This window comes from Garra rufa, chromosome 20, assembly GCF_049309525.1.
Source record: "Garra rufa chromosome 20, GarRuf1.0, whole genome shotgun sequence".
Lineage (NCBI taxonomy): Eukaryota > Metazoa > Chordata > Actinopteri > Cypriniformes > Cyprinidae > Garra > Garra rufa.
In genome coordinates, this window is record NC_133380.1 from 10,878,077 (window position 1) to 10,898,321 (window position 20,245).

The 20,245-nt window shown below is 34.2% G+C and overlaps 1 protein-coding gene across 4 annotated transcripts in view; it reads left to right on the forward strand.

Annotated features, from left to right (window-relative positions):
- Nucleotides 1-414: 414 nt before the first annotated feature.
- The window catches only part of col6a2 (collagen, type VI, alpha 2), a 29,453-nt gene continuing 9,622 nt past the window's right edge, over nt 415-20,245 (forward strand). The window contains exons 1-25 of one of the 4 annotated variants that reach the window (XM_073825711.1): nt 415-593; nt 3,199-3,297; nt 5,272-5,903; nt 7,547-7,567; nt 8,588-8,653; nt 8,750-8,803; nt 8,935-8,979; nt 9,290-9,316; nt 9,412-9,438; nt 9,552-9,596; nt 9,684-9,737; nt 9,816-9,878; nt 9,959-10,021; nt 10,104-10,157; nt 10,247-10,282; nt 10,366-10,428; nt 10,612-10,674; nt 10,757-10,819; nt 18,860-18,922; nt 19,014-19,064; nt 19,165-19,263; nt 19,391-19,453; nt 19,600-19,635; nt 19,726-19,771; nt 19,854-20,006. In XM_073825711.1, coding sequence (XP_073681812.1) covers nt 3,207-3,297; nt 5,272-5,903; nt 7,547-7,567; nt 8,588-8,653; nt 8,750-8,803; nt 8,935-8,979; nt 9,290-9,316; nt 9,412-9,438; nt 9,552-9,596; nt 9,684-9,737; nt 9,816-9,878; nt 9,959-10,021; nt 10,104-10,157; nt 10,247-10,282; nt 10,366-10,428; nt 10,612-10,674; nt 10,757-10,819; nt 18,860-18,922; nt 19,014-19,064; nt 19,165-19,263; nt 19,391-19,453; nt 19,600-19,635; nt 19,726-19,771; nt 19,854-20,006 — 1,978 coding nt within the window. In that variant the 5' untranslated portion in view covers nt 415-593; nt 3,199-3,206. The remainder of the gene's footprint in view (nt 594-3,198; nt 3,298-5,271; nt 5,904-7,546; nt 7,568-8,587; nt 8,654-8,749; nt 8,804-8,934; nt 8,980-9,289; nt 9,317-9,411; nt 9,439-9,551; nt 9,597-9,683; nt 9,738-9,815; nt 9,879-9,958; nt 10,022-10,103; nt 10,158-10,246; nt 10,283-10,365; nt 10,429-10,611; nt 10,675-10,756; nt 10,820-18,859; nt 18,923-19,013; nt 19,065-19,164; nt 19,264-19,390; nt 19,454-19,599; nt 19,636-19,725; nt 19,772-19,853; nt 20,007-20,245) is intronic. The other 3 variants (XM_073825713.1, XM_073825712.1, XM_073825714.1) reach the window with 3 other exon arrangements.

A 20,245-nucleotide genomic window follows, 5' to 3' on the forward strand; every position in this document is an offset into this window, starting at 1 on the left:
CAGTGATTTTCTCATGAATTTTCAAGGAAACTAAAAACAGAACTCTAAAAAGATCCAACAGCTCTTGTTTTCTTTGAAAACGGACTGGTCATTTTGCTAACAGATGCTCCTGGGATATGCGTTTCATTAACGTACTTCCACAGACGAAAGGCCATGTGAGAATTCCCGCTATTAATTCAGCACACACGTTTTTTAAAAATAAATATAATTCAATAAAATGTCCTCTTTATTCTGGTCTATGTGAACGTGTGGGTGATCCAAATACCCCCTCCTCTTATCACCAGATATCCATCCAAAATCGGGAGGAGTGGGAGTGTAGTCCATCAGTGTGGATGCACAGCGCCGCCATGCGGGCGTAAGAAACAGTGCACGGATGCGCGGTTGGCTTAGCGCTGTTTAAGGAGGGAGGAGAGACTTCAGTTCAAGCTGGGAGAAGCGCAGAGCAAACTTCTTCTGCAGCTTGGCTTCTCACTTCATCCCTTATTTTGGACTTTATTCCGATTTCTGCTTCACCTAGGTCGGAATGTATGCTCGATAACCCGAAACATAAATCAGCGCTCGAAAACTTCTTCAAATTTTCTGATCTTGGGTGGGTAAGTGATCACTGACTTTTATATAACTTTGCAGTGCGTTTCTGTGTCTGAAAAGCGTAAGTTTGGAAATGCTTAGGCTTAGGCACTTAGTGTTTCGGTTATTCAATAATCTGTAAATTCTCACCTGCTCCTTAAATTTGTTAAAAAACAATTCGCTTTTGCATGCTTTATTATTTGCTTATTCACAACTCAGTGTGTGTTGCATGCACTTAATCATGGTATTCAATGTCGAAGTTAGTCCTTTATGTCACATATGCGTGCTGCTGTTCTTTTAGAGTGTTTGTAAAACGTATTTTGTATTTTGTATGAGTTTAGATTATTACTATATTTTCGTATACTGTATATTTTATATCATGCATATTGTCTAATGGGCCCTAATTACTTGGAGTTATGGTGCAATCAGTATGAGACCTTGAAACCTAATGTAATAAAATGTAATATAAGTTACATTTAACTATTAAGTAATGCATATATAGTATTAGCAATATATGTATTATACTTATTTACAGCACTTCATCATGGCATTGCAAGAATAACAAGATGTTTGTGGGAAAAGGCCATATTTCTGATTTATTTTATGGCATGCATATATCAGCTGATTTGAATAAACATGAAGGCCTAGCTGAGATAATGGTTTTAAATACAACCTTTTGAAGTATTGCTTCAGATGAAGCCTGGTTTGAATCAGCTAGTTTAATTGAAGATGTTTTGAGAGTTGAGTAGTGTTGGTGAGTATGAATTGGCATCAGACAAACTAAAATGAGCTCTAGACAGAATATGACCTCAATTCGTTGAACAGATAATCTGTTCAGAACACTAACCAACAAATAACCGTTTCCTCTGAGACAACATTTTTCTTACTTTAGGGGGAGAATGAGGGCTTAGAAGTCACTTTTGTCTTATTGGACACATTTGATATACTAAGCTAGTTGTTTAAATCTATTCCAGTGATTGATATTTGACATGTTGATGAAAACCAACCCCAGCAATCTATATAAAATGTATATTATTTTTAGGTAATCTTTATACAGTAGTTGCAAACATGCTGTGATTGGTCCATTTTGACCAGTGTTGCATCTGTATAGTGATTCAGCAGCAGTCTGTACAATAATTCAAACATGAATAATGGCATTAATAATTCCATTAAAACTGCAAAATGAAAACTGAATTATTATGGAGACTTGGTGTATCCAAACAATTACAAACAACTTCCGGGCAGCTAAGCCACACCCTTGTTTCAAGCTAATAGAATGCATGCCTGTTTTGTTTTTTTTGTCCAGTTGCTTTGGTCCCGGAAATATGAGTACTTGTTCACAACAAGTAGTACCCATTTACTTTTCTCATAGTGATTTAAAAAAAAAAAAGTTAAGAAAGGACTTTACTTTTTAACCAAAGGGTTATAAGACGTGAGCCAATCTAACCAGCTACGAGGTAAATAACAACATTTCAAACTTTGATTTAAAGAATGGTTGTCTGATTCGTCAAGTATGTAAACAGCAGATTTGTAGTCAGTATTTAGCAAGTAGTAGCAGTAATCAACTTGCATTAAAAAAAAAAAACCTTAAAATTTAAGTTTGAGGTAGAGCTTTGTGCAATTTACGCTGTAGAATAAATCATAAGTGTCTTTTCAGGTAATGTTAAGCATAGCCCTTATTTATTCTCACACTCAAAAGCAATGTAAAAAAAAAAAACATTAGAAATTTCATGAAACAAAATGCTATTTTTTCCGTGTTTTAAAATTACAAAATAAACAGATCGATAATATTTAGGCAACGTTCTTATTCTACGAACAGTTGATGAATCTTTGGCTTCCTTGGTTTTTATACGTATTGTAAGCAAATGTCCAGATTGAAAATTATTATTATGAAAAAATTAAAAGAATGTATTGTAGATAGGCCTAAAATCATGGAATTAGTTTTGTGTGATTTATAAGGTTTGGTGAAATTCATAATTGAATTGAGAATATTTTTTAAAATTTAAATTCCTGAATTTGAATTTAAGAAGTGTAAAATAATGATGAATTCATATAACCTCGATACATGTCATTTTTAACAAAATAGAATTGAATGTTGTTTGACAGCATTGTTAAAAAAAGGAAAATGTTTTATAGGCCTTACATTTAGATTTATTTACCATTTATGAACTTCATTTCCCAGAATTCCATGTTCAATTCAGCTGCTTATGGGTGTGGCTAATTCAATTCAGATTCCAACTACTGTTTCCATTTGACATTAAACTCTCTTTGAACATGGCATTTCTATAATATATCTAAGACATTTCTATCTTTTTTACCAGTTTAGCAGTTTGTATGGCCCATGTTAGATGGCTAATGCAACTGAACTGATGCAAAAGATTTTGCGAAACTTTAAAGAGTATTTCAAACTATTAGTATTTCAAACTCAGAGTACTTTAATTTAAAGTGGTAAATAGTCACATTCCCCAAATTCTGGTGCTTTAGAGACATTGCTTTCTTCCTGTTTGCATCTTTACATCCTTTACATCTTTATGTTTTATAAATCCTGTTAGAATATAACAGATGTCCACAAATGAAAAGCATGTTGTGTTGTGATCATGGTCAACACATCCTGTTTTCTTGTCTGTTTAGGAAGGAGAATGAGGATGATGAGACGGTCGATCCTCCTCCTGTTGTGTGTGGTCGTTCTCATACAGGGCCAGATTCCGGCCAGCCAGACTCCTTGCGCAAGTGAGTAAGCGCTTCAGAAATTGATTAATATGCATTTTTTGTATATATGCATATTTGTTCATTACATTTATTTTATTTTTTATTTCAAAAATATTAAGCAGCACAACACTGATAACAATAAGAGATGTTTCTTAAACACCAAATCAGCATATTAGAATGATTTCTGATGGATCATGTGACACCGAAGACTGGAGTATTGACTGCTGCAATATCAGCTTTGCCATCACAGGAATAAATGAAAACCAGAAAAAAAATCTTTCCACATTTTTTTTACCACATTAAAAATGTCTTTATTGTCACTTGCAACCAATTTAATGCTTCCTTGCTAAATAAAAAAATAATTTAAAGACACAAATAAGCGTTATTGACATTTATAGGATTCTGTGATGAATAGAAAGTAAGATTTATTTAAAAACATTTTTGTACCATTAATGTCTTTATTGTATGGAAGCCTGTTTCCACCACTGAATGAAAAATAGGTATTGCAACTTTTAATCTCACAATTCTGACTTTTTGTGCAATTGGGAGGTTACATTTTTCCTTTTTTTCAGAATTGCATTATATAAACGCACAATTCTGAGAAATTAAGTCAGTATTGCAATATACAAAGAAATAGCTAGTCAGTATTTAGCAAGTAGTAGCAGTAATCAACTTGCAGTTTGAGGTAGTTTGAGGTAGAGCTTTGTGCAATTTACGCTGTAGAATAAATATACAAAGAAATAGCTAAAAAATAATACAAATTACACTACTTAAACTCGTATTTGTGAGTTATAAAGTCAAAGTTGCGAGATATAAACTCAAAATTGCAAGTAATAAAGTCAGAATTGCGAGATTAAATTTACAATTGTGAGAAAAAAAAACAGTTGAGAGAAAAAAGCAATCAATTCTTTAGAAGTAAAGTCAGAATTGCCAGATGCAAACTCGCAATTGCTATAAAAAAGTCAATATTACGTGATTTAAACTCGTATTTGGGAGTTATAAAGTCAATAGCGATATAAATTCGTAATTGCAAGTTATAAAGTCAGAATTGTGAGATAAAAACTCACAATTGCAAGAAAAAAAATTCAGAATTGCAAACATATAAAGCTATAATTCCAGATCATAAAGTCAGAATTGCTGAGATATAAACTCAAAATTGCTAGTTATAAAGTCAGAGCTGCGAGATATAAACTTGCAATTGCTAGTTATAGTCAGAATTGTGAGATATAAACTCAAAATTGCTAGTTATAAAGCCAGAGCTGCGAGATATAAACTTGCAATTACAAGAAAAATTCTGAATTGCGGAATATAAACTCAAAATTGCTAGTTATAGTCAGAATTGCGAGATATAAACTCAAAATTGCTAGTTATAAAGCCAGAGCTGCGAGATATAAACTTGCAATTGCTAGTTATAGTCAGAATTGCGAGATATAAACTCAAAATTGCTAGTTATAAAGCCAGAGCTGCGAGATATAAACTTGCAATTGCTAGTTATAGTCAGAATTGCAAGATATAAACTCACAATTGCGAGAAAAAAACTTGGGAGATTTAAACTTGTAATTGCGAGTTATGAAGTCAGAATTGCGAGATACAAACTAGCAATTCAGATTTGTTTTTCATCAAGTTGTGCGATATAAACTAGCAATTGTGAGATCAATATTTAAAATTAAAGAATAGATATTTTCTCACAACTACTAATTTATATGTTACAATTCAGACCTAATAACTCAAAATTCAGAATTGTGTAAAATTGCAAGAATTGTCGGAATTGCAAGATAAAAAGTTGAATTTTTTTAAATTATTTATTCAGTGGCGGAAATATGTTTCCTTATTATTGTCATAACTTGTGATCATTTTAATGCCTCTTTGCTGAAAAAAAAATGTTTAAAAAAAAAGTCTTGCTAACCCCATTCTTTTGAATCAAGGTGTATCATTTTAATAAATATAAAAATCTTTAATATTATAATTAGGTTGTTTTCATGACTTGTTGTGTAGTGATGTTGTGTTCTACCTCTCCAGAACCAGCCGAATGCCCAATCGACTTGTACTTTGTCATTGACACATCTGAGACCATAGCTCTGCAGGAGAACCCACCTGGCAGCTTGGTAGAAAGCATCAAAGAGTTCACTGCCTCTTTTGCTAGGAAACTAGAAGAAGTTAACTACAAAGGTTTAGTTCAGATCACCTGGTCTGTGGGAGGCCTTCACTTCTCCCAGCGGCAGGAGATCATTAGCGGCATCACCAGTAAAGATGAGTTCATCAGGAAGCTCCAACCAATCAAGTACCTGGGGAAGGGCACATACATTGACTGCGCCATCACCAACATGACCCAGCAACTGGTCCGTTTTCCATCCAAACCCAATGCAAAACGGTTCGCTGTGATCATCACCGATGGTCATGTGACAGGAAACCCATGTGGTGGGATCAAAGTGGCGGCGGAACGAGCACGTGATGAATTCATTAAGATCTTCTCCGTTGCATCATCCAGGAACCTAGAGGAAGCGGGACTCAGGGAGATCGCTAACTCACCCGCTGGAGTTTTTCGTAACAAATACATGGCGGTTGATCTCACGGGAGTGCGGCCACTCATAGTGAAATCAACAATCGATCGCATTTATGACACTATGGTAATGCAATGCCTTTCATAATTTTCTTTTGGGTATACAGTAGGATAATACTCTGAAATTAGGATTAGGGCTGTCACCTATGATTATATTAGTAATTGAGTAATCGGCCGATTAATCTGACGATTAATTGACTAATCAGATTATTATAATTAGTTTTTCTGACCTATGCAAACAATAGCCTTAATATACATATATAATAGCAATGAGGCAATAATAATGAGTTCAAATAAAGTGTCAAAAGCAAGTAATCATATGGTTTTATTAAATCATAGTGTTAAAAGACATATTGTATTAATAACATAATAAATAATGTACATTATGCGGTGGGATAATGCTCTGAAATTAAGACTAGGGCTGTCACCTACAATTATTTTAATAATTGAGTAATCAGTCGATTATTCTGCCAATTAATCGAGTAATCGGATAATTGTAATTTATTTTTTTGGCCTATGCAAACAATAGCCTTTAAAATTACTTAAAATACATATATAATAGCAATGAGGCAATAATAATTACTTCAAATAAAGTAACAAAAGCAATTAATCATATGGTTTTATTAAACCAAACTTTTTAAAAACATATTGTATAATAAACAGTATAAACAAGGTACATTATGCATTATAACAAACGACGACTGTTTTTAGGCTACAGCAAGTGTCATTTCTTATAATTTGTGGACATGAAAAAGTGAGGGTTTGAGCTTTAATTTTGAAATCGCGATGAACAGTTAGCATATTGAGAAAGATATTGATGTGTTTGGATAGGTTTATAGATGATTTACTGTCAAAATGTTGCACATTGATGGAGTTTGAGATGTTCAACACATATAAGTGATGTTTTATTAACAAATTTCGGGAGGAGCTCGCGCAGATAATTAACACGGCCAATTCACCATCAGCAATCACACTCCCTATCCAATCACTCTCCCTATCCAATCACTACTGTCCCTTTAAATAACCAAGCAGTCCTACCTTCACTTATCTCTGATTTCAGCATCCCTCCCACCCCCCCTTTTTATTTTTCTCCTCACCTCCAGCTAGGGGGAGCGATATTGGGTTCGGGCCAAATGCCAGGCTCGGACCCCTCTCCCTGGGCAGGGGGAGTGCCCCGGGCTCGGGAATGACTACCGAGCTCGGAGCCCTCTCCCGGACAGCACGCCAAACACGCTTAACTTTTACGCCGTTTATTATATGTAAGAGCGAACTCGTGAAATGCTAATTGTTTGTGCGGAGCAGCATTTACTGTGAACAGAGCTGCTCTGAGAAACATGCATGCGTGTAAATAACTAAAGTGCACATATTAAACCTGCATCACATATTTATTTAATTGAATCATAGCCTTTGTGAATTAAAAATAGCATTTTTCATTATTATTTTTAATTGGGTTTAATATATCATGCAGCCATGGAAACGGTCTCATAATGCGTTTCTTGGATTCTCTTCTGTGAAATGCACCACTTCCAGTATTTTGCCGGTTAAATCAAGTACACAAATTGAATCAAGGAATCGTGACAGCCCCAATTAAGATATTGGATGATTTTTAGACAGATTTGATGGTGAAGACATGATTTAATACTTCATGTTTGTTGTGAGCTAAGGACTATTATTATAATAATCTTCCTTTGGTCTTGTTCTCTCTTACAGCTTCATCTGGCTTATCAAGAGGTGAGATCCACATTAGTGTACTGACATCTGTTGATTTCAATGATTTTTTTTTCATTTGTTGCCAACTTGTTGCATCACTTTTCCTCAGAGCTGTCATTATATACTCTTAAAAATAAAAATAAAAGAGTTTTCTAAAGGAGGTTTACTAAGTAATGAAACAGAAGAAGCATTTTTAGGTTCCCCAAAGAACCTTTCAGTGAATAGTTCCTCAAAGAACTCTTTTTTTTCTTAGTATAAATAACTTTTTTTTTTCAACCTGAAGAACCCTTTTCCACCTTTTGTAGAATGAAAAGATAGATGTTATGTCCATCGATGTTATTAAGTCCAAGGAGCCATTCATTTCAATAAAAACCTTTCTTTTTTGAATAGGTAAGAGAGTATGATAGGTTCATAAATGTTCTACCAAGAATTTTGTTTAAAGCATTTTTAAAGGACTTTATTGTCCATATATGTGACCCTGGACCACAAAACCTTAAGTCTTAAGTCGCTGGGGTATATTTGTAGCAATAGCCAAAAATACATTGTATGGGTCAAAATTATTGATTTTTCTTTTATGCCAAAAATCATTAGGAAATTAAGGAAAGATCATGTTCCTTGAAGATTTTTTTTTAGAATTCCCACTGTAAACATATCAAAATGTAATTTTTGATTAGTAATATGCATTGTTAAAAACTTAATTTGGATAACTTTAAAGGTGATTTTCTCAGTGTTTTGATGTATTTGCACTCTCAGATTCCAGATTTTCAAATAGATGTATCTCGGCCAAATATTGTCCTATACTAACAAACCATACATCAATAGAAAGCTTATTTATTGAGCTTTCATATGATGTATATATCTCAGTTTTGTCAAATTTAACCTTATGACTGGTTTTGTGGTCCAGGGTCACATATGTGTTTTGATACTCCTCCTCATAGCTTTATCCAATTTTTAACAACACATCTTCTAAAAATGCATTTTTTTTAAAAACATTACAATGTATCGTCTGATTTCTAATTCAATTTCATCTTTATTTTCCAGTGCTACTCTGCGAAATGTCTGGAGACTCCCGGACCTCCAGGTCCACCAGGACACAGGGGACAGAAAGTGAGTATCTAAAAAAACAAAATTGGATTGAAAAAGCACTGACAAAAATCTTCACTCTGTTTTTCTTTTCACTTAACACTTCTTCGATTATTACAGGGCGCTAAAGGAGATAACGGCATCCCCGGCCCTAAAGGTGCAAGAGGACGTCCTGTAAGTAATGGCTCTCATGAATGCATTTCTGCAAAATACTGCATTTCAACCATCTTATTCTACATCTAAGTTGCATTCAGTGAGGCTCTCGTGCCAGTAATGTTTAAATTAACTAATGTCAAAACCTACAGGGAGATCCAGGTATTGAGGGACCCATTGGACATCCTGGACCTAAAGTAAGTTCTTCACGTTCCTCAGGTGCAATTAAATGTCTAGTCATAGACTAATTTGTATCGGTCAGGCCAATTAATCTGCATATATTTGGTTATTTTAAGATTGGCTTTAACTGATAAGTTGGGAAGAGAACATCAGATAGCTTTGACAATATATAATTGTATTTTTCTCTGTTTTTTGTAATTTCTAAATAAATATTGTGTTAAATGCTCAGTTTTCTTAAACAATTTCAGATTTGTGTACATCTAATTAACTTATGAAGTCAGTCCTGCACTTGATTTGTAACCACTGTGCTGTTTTTTTCTTGTTTAGGGAGAGCCTGGTCTCAAAGGCGAAAAGGTATGCTTTTCTCAAATTTATTGGTAAAATCTTATAAGTATGCTTGCATATTGATCATTTACCAAAAATCTGACATGCAAATTATCTGTTTTCAGGGAGAAATTGGAGCACAAGGGAAAAAGGTAAGTTCCTTAGACCATTTATTTTTATTTTAGATTTTGCTCTGTTTGTAGAATCTTCCATGCTGCATGTATTTTGAAATATTTCTAAAACATTTGTATTCTTTGTCTAACAGGGTGTTGCAGGAATGGCTGGCCGAAATGGAACAGATGGGCAGAAGGTTTGTTTTAGTAAATGTGAGATAGTGAAGTGTGGATAGAAAAAATTAAAAAGGTAAATTTAAAATAAAAATGACTATTTTTAACAGGGAAAACTTGGCAGGATTGGCGCTCCTGGCTGCAAAGGTGACCCTGGTGACAAGGTGTGTGAGACTTTTCTGTTTTTGTAACAGATACCTGTGCTATGCAAGTTTATTAACAGGTGAATGTGGTTTTTACAGGGTCCTGATGGCTATCCTGGGGATGTTGGAGAATCTGGTCTTCCAGGGGCTCTGGGAGACAAGGTACCTGATAAATTACAGAAAAATTGACATTAATTAGTCATATTGGTTTGAGGTGTCACAACTCCTCGTTTTCTTCTCAGGGAGATCCAGGTCGTCCAGGAAGACCAGGTCCACCCGGGCCAGGTGGAGATCCTGGACCCAAAGTAAGATTTCATAACCACAGAGAGATTAAATTAATATTAGTAATCAATCATATGGTAATGTGCTCTCTGACACCCCCTACAGGGAGAAAGAGGAAGTGCCGGATCACCTGGAATTCCTGGCCTGAAGGGATCTGCTGTATGTATTTGTTTTAATTATGGTCATTATTGTTATTTTAACATTGTAAATTATAGATAATGTTAAAAACAACTTTGTTTGTTTTACAGGGGACACCTGGAGGACCTGGACCTAAAGGCGATGCTGTGAGGAATTGTTTTTTTGTCATGTCCTCATTGTAAAATTACAGTAGGTTGACTTTTGGTGATATTTATCATTGTGTTTTTAGGGGAGACGAGGAGATTTTGGACCTAAGGGCAACACCGGGCCTAATGGTCCAAAAGGAGAAAAGGTCAGTGTTGAATTCACTGAAAATTATAACTTTACAAAGAATTGGGTCTCAGTTATCAATTATTAAGTGGCTCTTATTGTATTGTAAGCTCAGATTGCATGAGAGCAGACAATGTTGTTTCATTTAACAGTTCTTTTAACAATGTCATGAATGATCAATTGAAATATTTATAATGTTTGACAGGGTGAGCCAGGTCCTGAGGGAACCAGGGGTCTTGCAGGTGAAGTTGGCAACAAAGGATCCAAGGTAAGAGTCATTGGTTTGGCTTTTTAAAAGTGGCTTTTTATTGTTTTTATGGTGGAGATGATTGATTTTTTTTTTCTTCCAGGGTGATAACGGACTTCCAGGACCAAGAGGCCCACCAGGATCTCCTGGAGAAGCAGGCAGAAATGTAAAAAAAAAAGAAAAAAAAAGAAATATTCATTTTGCTAGCTATGAAAGCCCTTTTCTGCCACTGAATAAAAAATAAAAAAGGTAATTGTGATTTTATCTCACAATTCTGACTTTTTTTTTCCTCGCAATTGCGAGTTTACGTCTCGCAATTCTGACTCTTTTTCTCAGAATTGCATCATATAAACTCACAATTCAGATTTTTCCTCTGAACTGTGAGATATAAATGCACAATTAAGAGTTATAAAGTCAGAATTGCGGAATATAAACTCGCAATTGCGAGAAAAAAAGTCAGAATTGCAAGTTTATATCTCGCAGTTCTGACTTTTTCTTGCAATTGTGAGTTTCTATCTCAGAATTCAGACTTTTTGCTCGCAATTGCGAGTTTACATCTCGCAATTTATATCAGAATTGTGTCTTATAAACTCACAATTCTGACTTTTTTTCTCTGAACTGTGAGATATAAATGTACAATTAACAGTTATAAAGTCAGAATTGCTAGATATAAGGTCAAAATTGCAAGAAAAAAAAGTCAGAATTGCAAGTTTATATCTCACAATCCTGACTTTTCTTGCAATTGTGAGTTTCTATATCAAAATTCTGACTTTTTTTCTTGCAATTGTGAGTTTCTATATCAAAATTCTGACTTTTTTTTTCTTGCAATTGCGAGTTTATATCTCGCAATTCTGGCTTTTCTCAGAATTGTGTCATATAAACTCAATTGCTAGATATAAAGTCAGAATTGTGGGATATAAATTCGCAAAAGTCAAAATTTTGAGATAGAAACTTGCAATTGCAAGAAAAAAAGTCAGAATTGTGACTTTTTCTCGCAATTGGGAGTTTATACCCCGCAATTCTGACTTTATATCTACAGATCTGGCCATTTAAAATGCGCGCGGGAAGTAAAGTGGTCTCGCGTGACGCCGGTGTATTCCAAAGGAACACGGAAAATACAATGACATAGGAAAGACATGATCAGTAGGGGGCAGTCATGTAACGCACTGGACTGGAGCAGGCTGAAAACATTGCTGCAAACTAAAAGGTACGGTAACCTGGAGGGGACACCTTCGGTTCACTTATGTTTGTCGTGGCCACACAAATGAATTCGTAGGAACGTCATATTACTTTTTGTCATTGCCACGAGATATTAATTCCTGGGAATGTCATATTATGTCGTGGCCACAAGATTATTTTGTCGAGGTAACGACATCCTTATGTTTAATGCATAAACAAACCTGCGTAACCATAACCCAGGATTATCAGAGATAGGTTTATTAATATTTTTTTATTTTGAGTTAAGAAATGTTTTTATTAATTGTTATAGAAATTAATGCAATATTAAGTTATATATTAACAATAGGCAATGCTGTATATGCGAATGTCTGTGCGCGATGTAGACAGCATTCAAAAGTTTATCAAGAATTTATTACATATAAGTACTTCAAATTAAATAGCCCTGCAAGAAACATTTTATGCATCCTTAAGTCTTATCCATTAATTGATCCTTTTTTTCTGTAATAAATGTATTATTCGTTTATATTCAGTATGTCCCCCTTAATTTCGATCTCTTAACATTCCGAATCTAAATGATAAATGCTGACATGCCATGAAAGCTTTGATTATACTATATGGCATATATTCATTTTTAGTCTAATTATAACCTATATAGTGTTTCATTGTCGAGTGAATCATTCACGTTCCATTTGTAAATCGTATGGTCACACACGGGCATTAATACAATCATAAAGTCAAAACTTTATTGGCATAATTGTAGTTCACAATATTTGCTAAATATATGCCAAATAGCATATATAAAGTTATTTAGGTTAAGCGATTCACAATAAAGAAAAAAGTAGATAGGTCTAAATCACTTATTATTTATTCTTATTATAGGTTATTATTATTTCAATACCTGGTTAGGGCTATTTATTTTTAACGCCTGACAATTATGGCAATTACGTTTTGACTTTTTGATTGTATTTATCCCCGTGTGTGACGATACATGATGTTTTCATTTACAAATGAAACTACGTGAATGATTCATTTCTCAGTAAAACAGTTTAATATTTATATAGTCTAGTCTGTTAATTAGACTAAACAAAATAAAATATGTTCAATTCATATTTTATATGTTCAATTCTTTAGTTAAGAGAAGGAATGTAGGCCTATTTTACTGTGTGACGATAAATTATTTCCAAATGAAACTATGTGAATGATTCACTCTTCAGTTATTTGTCTATTAGTTAGACTAAATAAAATACAATATATGTTAAATTTAACCTTTAAACTGCATTCCAGTAAAAACCCCAGTCATAGCACCTTTACAGTATCATTTACATTCAGAATGTTATGTAACGAGATCAAAATGAAGGAAAAAATAACGAATACAAACGAATAATACAAATATAATGGGAAAAAAAGAAGGTCAGTCAATGGACAAGATTGTGGGATGCATGAAATGTTTCTTGCAGGGCTATTTAATTGCAGGGCCAACATGTAATACATGTAAACACTTGTGAAAGCTGTCTACATTGCGCACAGACAGCATTAGCATATACAGCATCGCCTGTATAATTATTTAATATTTTATTAATTTCTATAACAATTAATATAGGCAAACAATTTCTTAACTCAAAACGAAATATCTCAAATAATTTTGGGTTACTAATGTCACGCAGGTTGGTTTATTCATTAAACTCGTGGCCACGAGAAATGCATGTTGAGCAAAAATACATTTCACGAAAATAATATAAAGATTACAAAACAAAGAAAACAAATGGAATGAGGGATATGCTTTAAAGTTCACGTAAAAGCCAAATATTAAGCGGCATCCTTCATGTTTTCTTTAATCAGCAAATACTTAACATTTTTGAATTATATTCGCCTTCTGTTTTTATGACAATAAATTTAGAATTTTGAATTCTTATTTTTTTTTTTTTTTAGAAAAACGTCCGAACACCGGTCTCAAAAGTAGAAGCGAAAGTCTTGTTTCCACCAGCGCGGAATTTTTTTTATTCACCGTAATTGATGGATGTCTAAAACAAAAATAAGGAGAATCCTAAAACATATATATTTCTTAAAATAATAACATCTGAACTTCATACACAACAATACGGCAACGACTTTACAACAGGACACATTGTTTTATTTTAATTTTATTTTTTAGCTTGTACACCAATGGATTTCTGATGTCGGGATATTTCAGACTGCATCTCCACAGCTTAATCACTTTAGTATTAAACATACGGGTCAGGAGGCGGGTCGGGTACAATATTTATTTTTTTTTATTCTGCGGTCCGAGTTGCGGGTGGGTTATTTGAAAACGGTCGGGTTCGGGTTGTTTATCCACTGACCCGCGTGTCAGGTTGGACACTAATGTTTTGAAAAAAGTGGAGCGTGTGAGGAAAGCTTTCCCCTTCTCCCTGGCATGCATTTGAATGCTGAATTCGAAATGCAACTGAATGCAGTCGGAATCCGCCCCCAGCACCCCCAAGTCTCCAAATGTTGATTACAACAAGGCAACAGACAGCATTCAACACCCCACCCCACCCCCACTCTGCCATTCATAAACATTTCGCTCTTTATACTGCATGCCGCTTAACGCTGATGCCTCATTAACGGCTACTTTTCAGAAAACTGAAAAAAAAAAATACACTTCCCTTTGGTTTCCCAGAACAGACTTAAGCCTAGTTCCAGGCTAAAATGAATCGGAGCTGTTTAAAGATGAAAAAAAAAAAAAAAAAAAAAACTTACTGATCGTTGGTCGGAGATTCAACCCGCAGTTCGTGACTGGAAGCTGTTAAGAGACAGACTTAATGAACTTCTCCGAAATAGAAGAACTACTTTTCCACTTAAAAAAAAAAAGAAAAAGAAAAAAAGGTGGAAAAAAATTGCATAACTCACTGGAGCACTTTTGATACTTAACAATTGTTGTATTCGTTGTCAGTCATATAGGCTAAGCTTTATTGTTTTGAAAAGTGAGCCTTCTGTTTATTTGTCTAAATTATTTTCTATATTAGGATATAATACTAGGCTAGTATTTATGGACATTAGGCCAAATCTACATGGGTTTCTTCCCTTTCACTTCAATTAGTTTTTAAGAAAAAAGAAAAAAAAAACTGCATGGGCAGTGCGTCATACTAATGTACGGCATCAAAATGTAAGAACAAATCTAAAGACAATAATAATAATAATAATAATAATAATAATAATAATAATAATAATAATAATAATAATAATAACAATAATAATAATAAAATTAATTATTAACACTCCTAAAAGTACAGTATAGTGCTCAGATACACTTACGGTAGGTGACCTAACCCTAGTTGATACTTTATTTCAACTTTTCAATTATTTCATTAATTAACTAATAAACAAATGCCTTTCCGATATGATATAAGTGAAAAGGGAGACGATTTCGAAAATGATTTCACCAAAAGGCGGATGCGAACTCGGGTCTCCCGCGTCAAAAACGATATGTTACTCGTATTATCACTTACGCCACTGAAAATGTTGCAGTATAGCCGTCTTTTGTAATATTTGTAAATATGGAGTATTTGCATTGTGTAAAAACATTAAATAAAAGGCACCAGACTACAGAAAATGGCATATACGAAAGTATTTATTTTTCTGGGGGAGGACCCACCCACATTTATTTTGCTTCCGACGCCCATGCTTGATCATGAAGTATAGTCTACAGGATATAACAATAAAGTGCTTTTCCAGTCCCGATTCCACAAGGTTTTATTCCGCATCCACCCGCTCCCGCTATATTAACTATATTATTCGCCCGCTGCCCGCTTAGAATAAATTTCTAAGCACCAAAATCGCAAAAACAAATCAAAATAATAATAGTAATAATACTAATAAATAAATTAATTAATTTTTACCTCTATAAAAACTGTAGTTTATATTTATCCTCTCCATTCCTATTCCTCTCTACTCAAATTAATTGTCAGTGTATCTAAAATTGTGTATCTTAGAAAAAGAAAAAGAGGAACTACCTCTTAAACATGCATATCTTAATTTGATGTTGCTTTAAAACGCTGAAATATATAATATATTTTATTCTGAAGGTGAAAGTGGTCCAGTTATTTAACTGCCTGCGGCGCCGTCAGGATCACGTTTTTTTCCCCTTTTAATTAAGTGGATACAGCTTACAATACTCGTTCAAGAGTAAGGGATTGCTCAAAACTATGCTATTTTACATATTTCTGTTATTTGTGTACAATCACAACGAAAAAACAGATGTGTATGCTATTTGTAAAAAAAAAAAAAATGTAAACAAGATGCTGGTTCAAGGGCGCGTCACAGAAATTGCCTACAATTCTGCATATAGGCTTGCTACTTATTAATTTTATTTTATTTCGTTTTGTTAAATTATTATTCATTAAGAAATTTATATTTCGCATATGGGCATTTTTATTTATTTTACATGCAGCTTTTTTGGGTTTTCTCTGTGCATAAGATCTGCGCGTGATGTTCTGATGTTTATGCTGCTTTTTGCTTGTGTACAATTAACCCCTCAAAACGAATTTAACTGTTATTAATGTGTCACAGCCACGTTTCAATTTAAATGTAATTTAACACAATCTTGTCGTTAATAATAACTAAACGCGTTGGTTGTCGTTTGGAAAAAAAAAACAGAAATTAACATTTCTATTTTCAATGCAGTCTAATAAAAGTTCAACAGGAAACAAATAAAAGAAAATAATAATAAAACTGCTCCTGCTTATGAATAAATTTTTGCTTGATGATGAAGTATCTAAATAGTCTATAGGATATAACAAAGTGCTTTTCCAGTCCCGCTTCCACGAGGTTTTATTCCGCATCCACCCGCTCCGCGCTATATTAACTATATTATTCGCCCGCGGCCCGCTTAGAATACATTTCTAAGCACCAAAATCGCAAAAATACTGTAGTTTATATTTATCCTTCCCATTTCTATCTGTCTCTACTCAAATTAATTGTCAGTGTATCTAAAATTGTGTATCTTAGAAAAAGAAAAAGACGAACTACCTCTTAAACATGCATATCTTAATTTGATGTTGCTTTAAAACGCTGAAATATATAGCCTAATGTATTTTATTCTGAAGGTGAAAGTTGTCAAGTAATTTAACTGCCCGCGGCGCCGTCAGGATCACTCGATTTTTTTCCCCTTAATAAAGTGGATACAGCTTACAATACTCGTTCAAGAGTACGGCATTGCTTAAAACTATGATATTTTACATATTTCTGTTATTTGTGTACAATCACAATAAAAATAAAAAAAAACAAACAAAAAAAAACGTGTAGGCTATTTGTAAAAAAAAAAAAATGGAAACAAGATGCTGGTTTAAGGGCGCATCACAGAAATTGCCTAAAATTCTGCATATAGGCTTGCTACTTATTAATTTGTTAAATTATTATTCATTCAGAAAAGAAAAACATATATTTCTTATGTGGGCCTATTTTATTTATTATTATATATAGGTTTATTGGGTTTTTCTCTGTGCATAAGCTCTGCACGTGAGGTTCTGATGTTTATGCTGCTTCTTGCTTGTGTATAATTAATCCCTGAAAACGAATTTAGCGGTTTACGTCAGTTGTCGGTTGGAGAAATAAAATAACCGAAATTAACATTTCTGTTTCCGATGCAGTCTAATAAATGTTCGTCAGGAAAACAAAGAAAGAAAACAAAATAACAATACAACTGCACCTGCTTATGAATAGGCTATCTTTTTGCTATTGGTTTGAACCATAATTTCAGGAAAGAGGAATCATTGAACTATTGTACTGGTATTTGTGACCAACGCCCACTAGAGCTGGCCATGGTGTTTGGCTACAGAATGTTGTTCCTTGCGCCACCTGGTGGATATTATATGAAGTGCAACAATGTTGTAAAAAAATCTAAAAAAGCCGCTGCGGCAGGACGCGTGCTCACGCGTGCCGAATTGCAGGCTGCCGCGTGAAAATAGACGCATTTTTAATGGCCAGATCTGTAGCAATTGTGACTTTATAACTCTTAATTGTGCATTTATTTCTCACAGTTCAGAGAGAAAAAGTCAGAACTGTGAGTTTATATGATACAATTCTGAGAAAAAAAGTCAGAATTGCGAGATGTAAACTCGCAATTGTGAGAAAAAAGTCTGAATTTTGAGATAGAAATGTGAGTTATAAAGTCCAGTTCTGAGGAGAAAAAACGACTGATATGTTCACAGAATTGCGAGTTTATATCTCACAATTCTGACTTTTTCTTGCAATTGTGACTTTCTATATCAAAATTCTGACTTTTTTTTCTTGCAATTGCGAGTTTATATCTCACAATTCTGGCTTTTTTTCTCAGAATTGTGTCATATAAACTCACAATTGCTAGATACTGTATAAAGTCAGAACTGCGGGATATAAACTCGCAAAAGTCAAAACTTTGAGATAGAACTCGCAATTGCAAGAAAAAAGTCAGAATTGCGACTTTTTCTCGCAATTGCGAGTTTATATCCCGCAATTCTGACTTTATATCTAGCAGTTCTGACTTTATATCTAGCAATTCTGTCTTTATATCTAGCAATTCTGTCTTTATAACTCTTAATTGTGCATTTATATTTCACAGTTCAGATAAAAAAGTCAGAATTGTGAGTTTATATGATACAATACTGAAAAAAAAAGTCAGAATAGCGATAGAAATGTGAGTTATAAAGTCCAGTTCGGAGGAGAAATAAAAACTGATATGTTCACAGAATTGCGAGTTTATATCTCACAATTCTGACTTTATAACTTGCGAATGTGAGTTTATATCTCACAATTCTGAGAATAAGTCAAAATTGTGAGTTTGTATCATGAAATTCTGAGAAAAAAAAAGTCAAGAGTTATGAGATAAGTCGCAGTAACCTTTTATCTTATTTTTTATTCAGTGGCAGAAACGGGCTTCGATAGCTAGCCATTTAACAGTACACATTGAAGTTGTTCAACAGTTGTCTTTTTTTTTTTACAGCTTACATCAGATCATGAACTTATTTTGCTGGATGAACAAGCACTAAAAAACATGTTATCTCCATTATAGGGTACCCAAGGTGACCCAGGTGATGCTGGTCCTAGAGGTGATCCTGGCCCTCCAGGACCAAAGGTACTGTACATCACACACAAAGAATCTGTTGGTTTTAATATCCATGCAACATGTCTGTTGTAATTACAAGATGGTGATTCTTTTGCCGTAGGGTGATTCTGGCAGACCTGGATTCAGCTATCCTGGACCAAGGGGACCAACGGTACTGTAATGAGTTAAATTTGCACTTGTACTGAAAGAAATTTCAATTTACAGAGCTTTAGAGTACATTATCGTATCTTATGTAAGTATTTGTTCTATAGGGTGACAGAGGTGATAAAGGTGCACCTGGACCAAGGGGAAGTAGAGGAGACTGCGGACCGAAGGGCGACCCCGGTCCAAAAGGAACTCCTGGAGAGGCGGTCAGCAAATTGACCCATTTTTGTTGCACGTTTGCTTTTCAGAAAGTTTCTTAAAAACTTAATTAAATACTATTTGCAACCAGTTTTACTTTCATTAATTGATCATAGTTTTTTCATTGTGTTTCAGGGAGAGCCCGGGCCATCAGGAGAGCCTGGACGAAGGGGCCCTAGAGGAGAACCAGGAAGAGATGTAAGTTTAAGCATTATCAGTGTCTGTCGACTCAAAATATACAAAGATGAACACATGTACTTCATCTTCAGAACTCCCCCGAGAGTCAGTTCACCATAGGGGTGCTACGATAAATCAATTCGACTTTCAAATTGTGTCTTTAACAGGGTGACTCTGGACCGGAGGGAGACCCTGGCCTTACTGTAAGCATTGAAATTCAGTTTTTATAAAGAAATTGTTTAAAATGGCTTTATGGAACAATATTGAATATATAATATTATATATTTTCTCAGGAATGCGATGTCATGAACTACATCAGAGAGACCTGTGGATGCTGTGGTATGATTCTTATACTGTAAATATGCAGTAAAAATAAACAAACTGCTATAGTATATTCAGTAAATGTTCTTGTTTCTTTCAGATTGTGAAAAGAGATGCGGTGCCCTGGATATTGTGTTTGTGATTGACAGCTCTGAAAGTGTGGGGCTGACCAACTTCACCCTGGAGAAGAACTTCGTCATCAACACCATCAACAGACTGGGCTCAATAGCAAAAGATCCCACTTCTGAAACAGGTAAAAAGACCTATACTTTTTTTATTTATAGCTAAGATTTGCATAGTCAAGTACCATTAATATCAATGTCAAATTCTAGTCAAAATGTTTGTTTGTTTGTTGTTCTGCATTTTAATATTCTCTAATTGAAAAATACATCAAAAGATTAGTTCACTTCCAGAATACAAATTTCCTGATAATTTACTCAACCCCATGTCATCCAAGATGTTCATGTCTGTCTTTCTTCAGTCTAAAGGAAA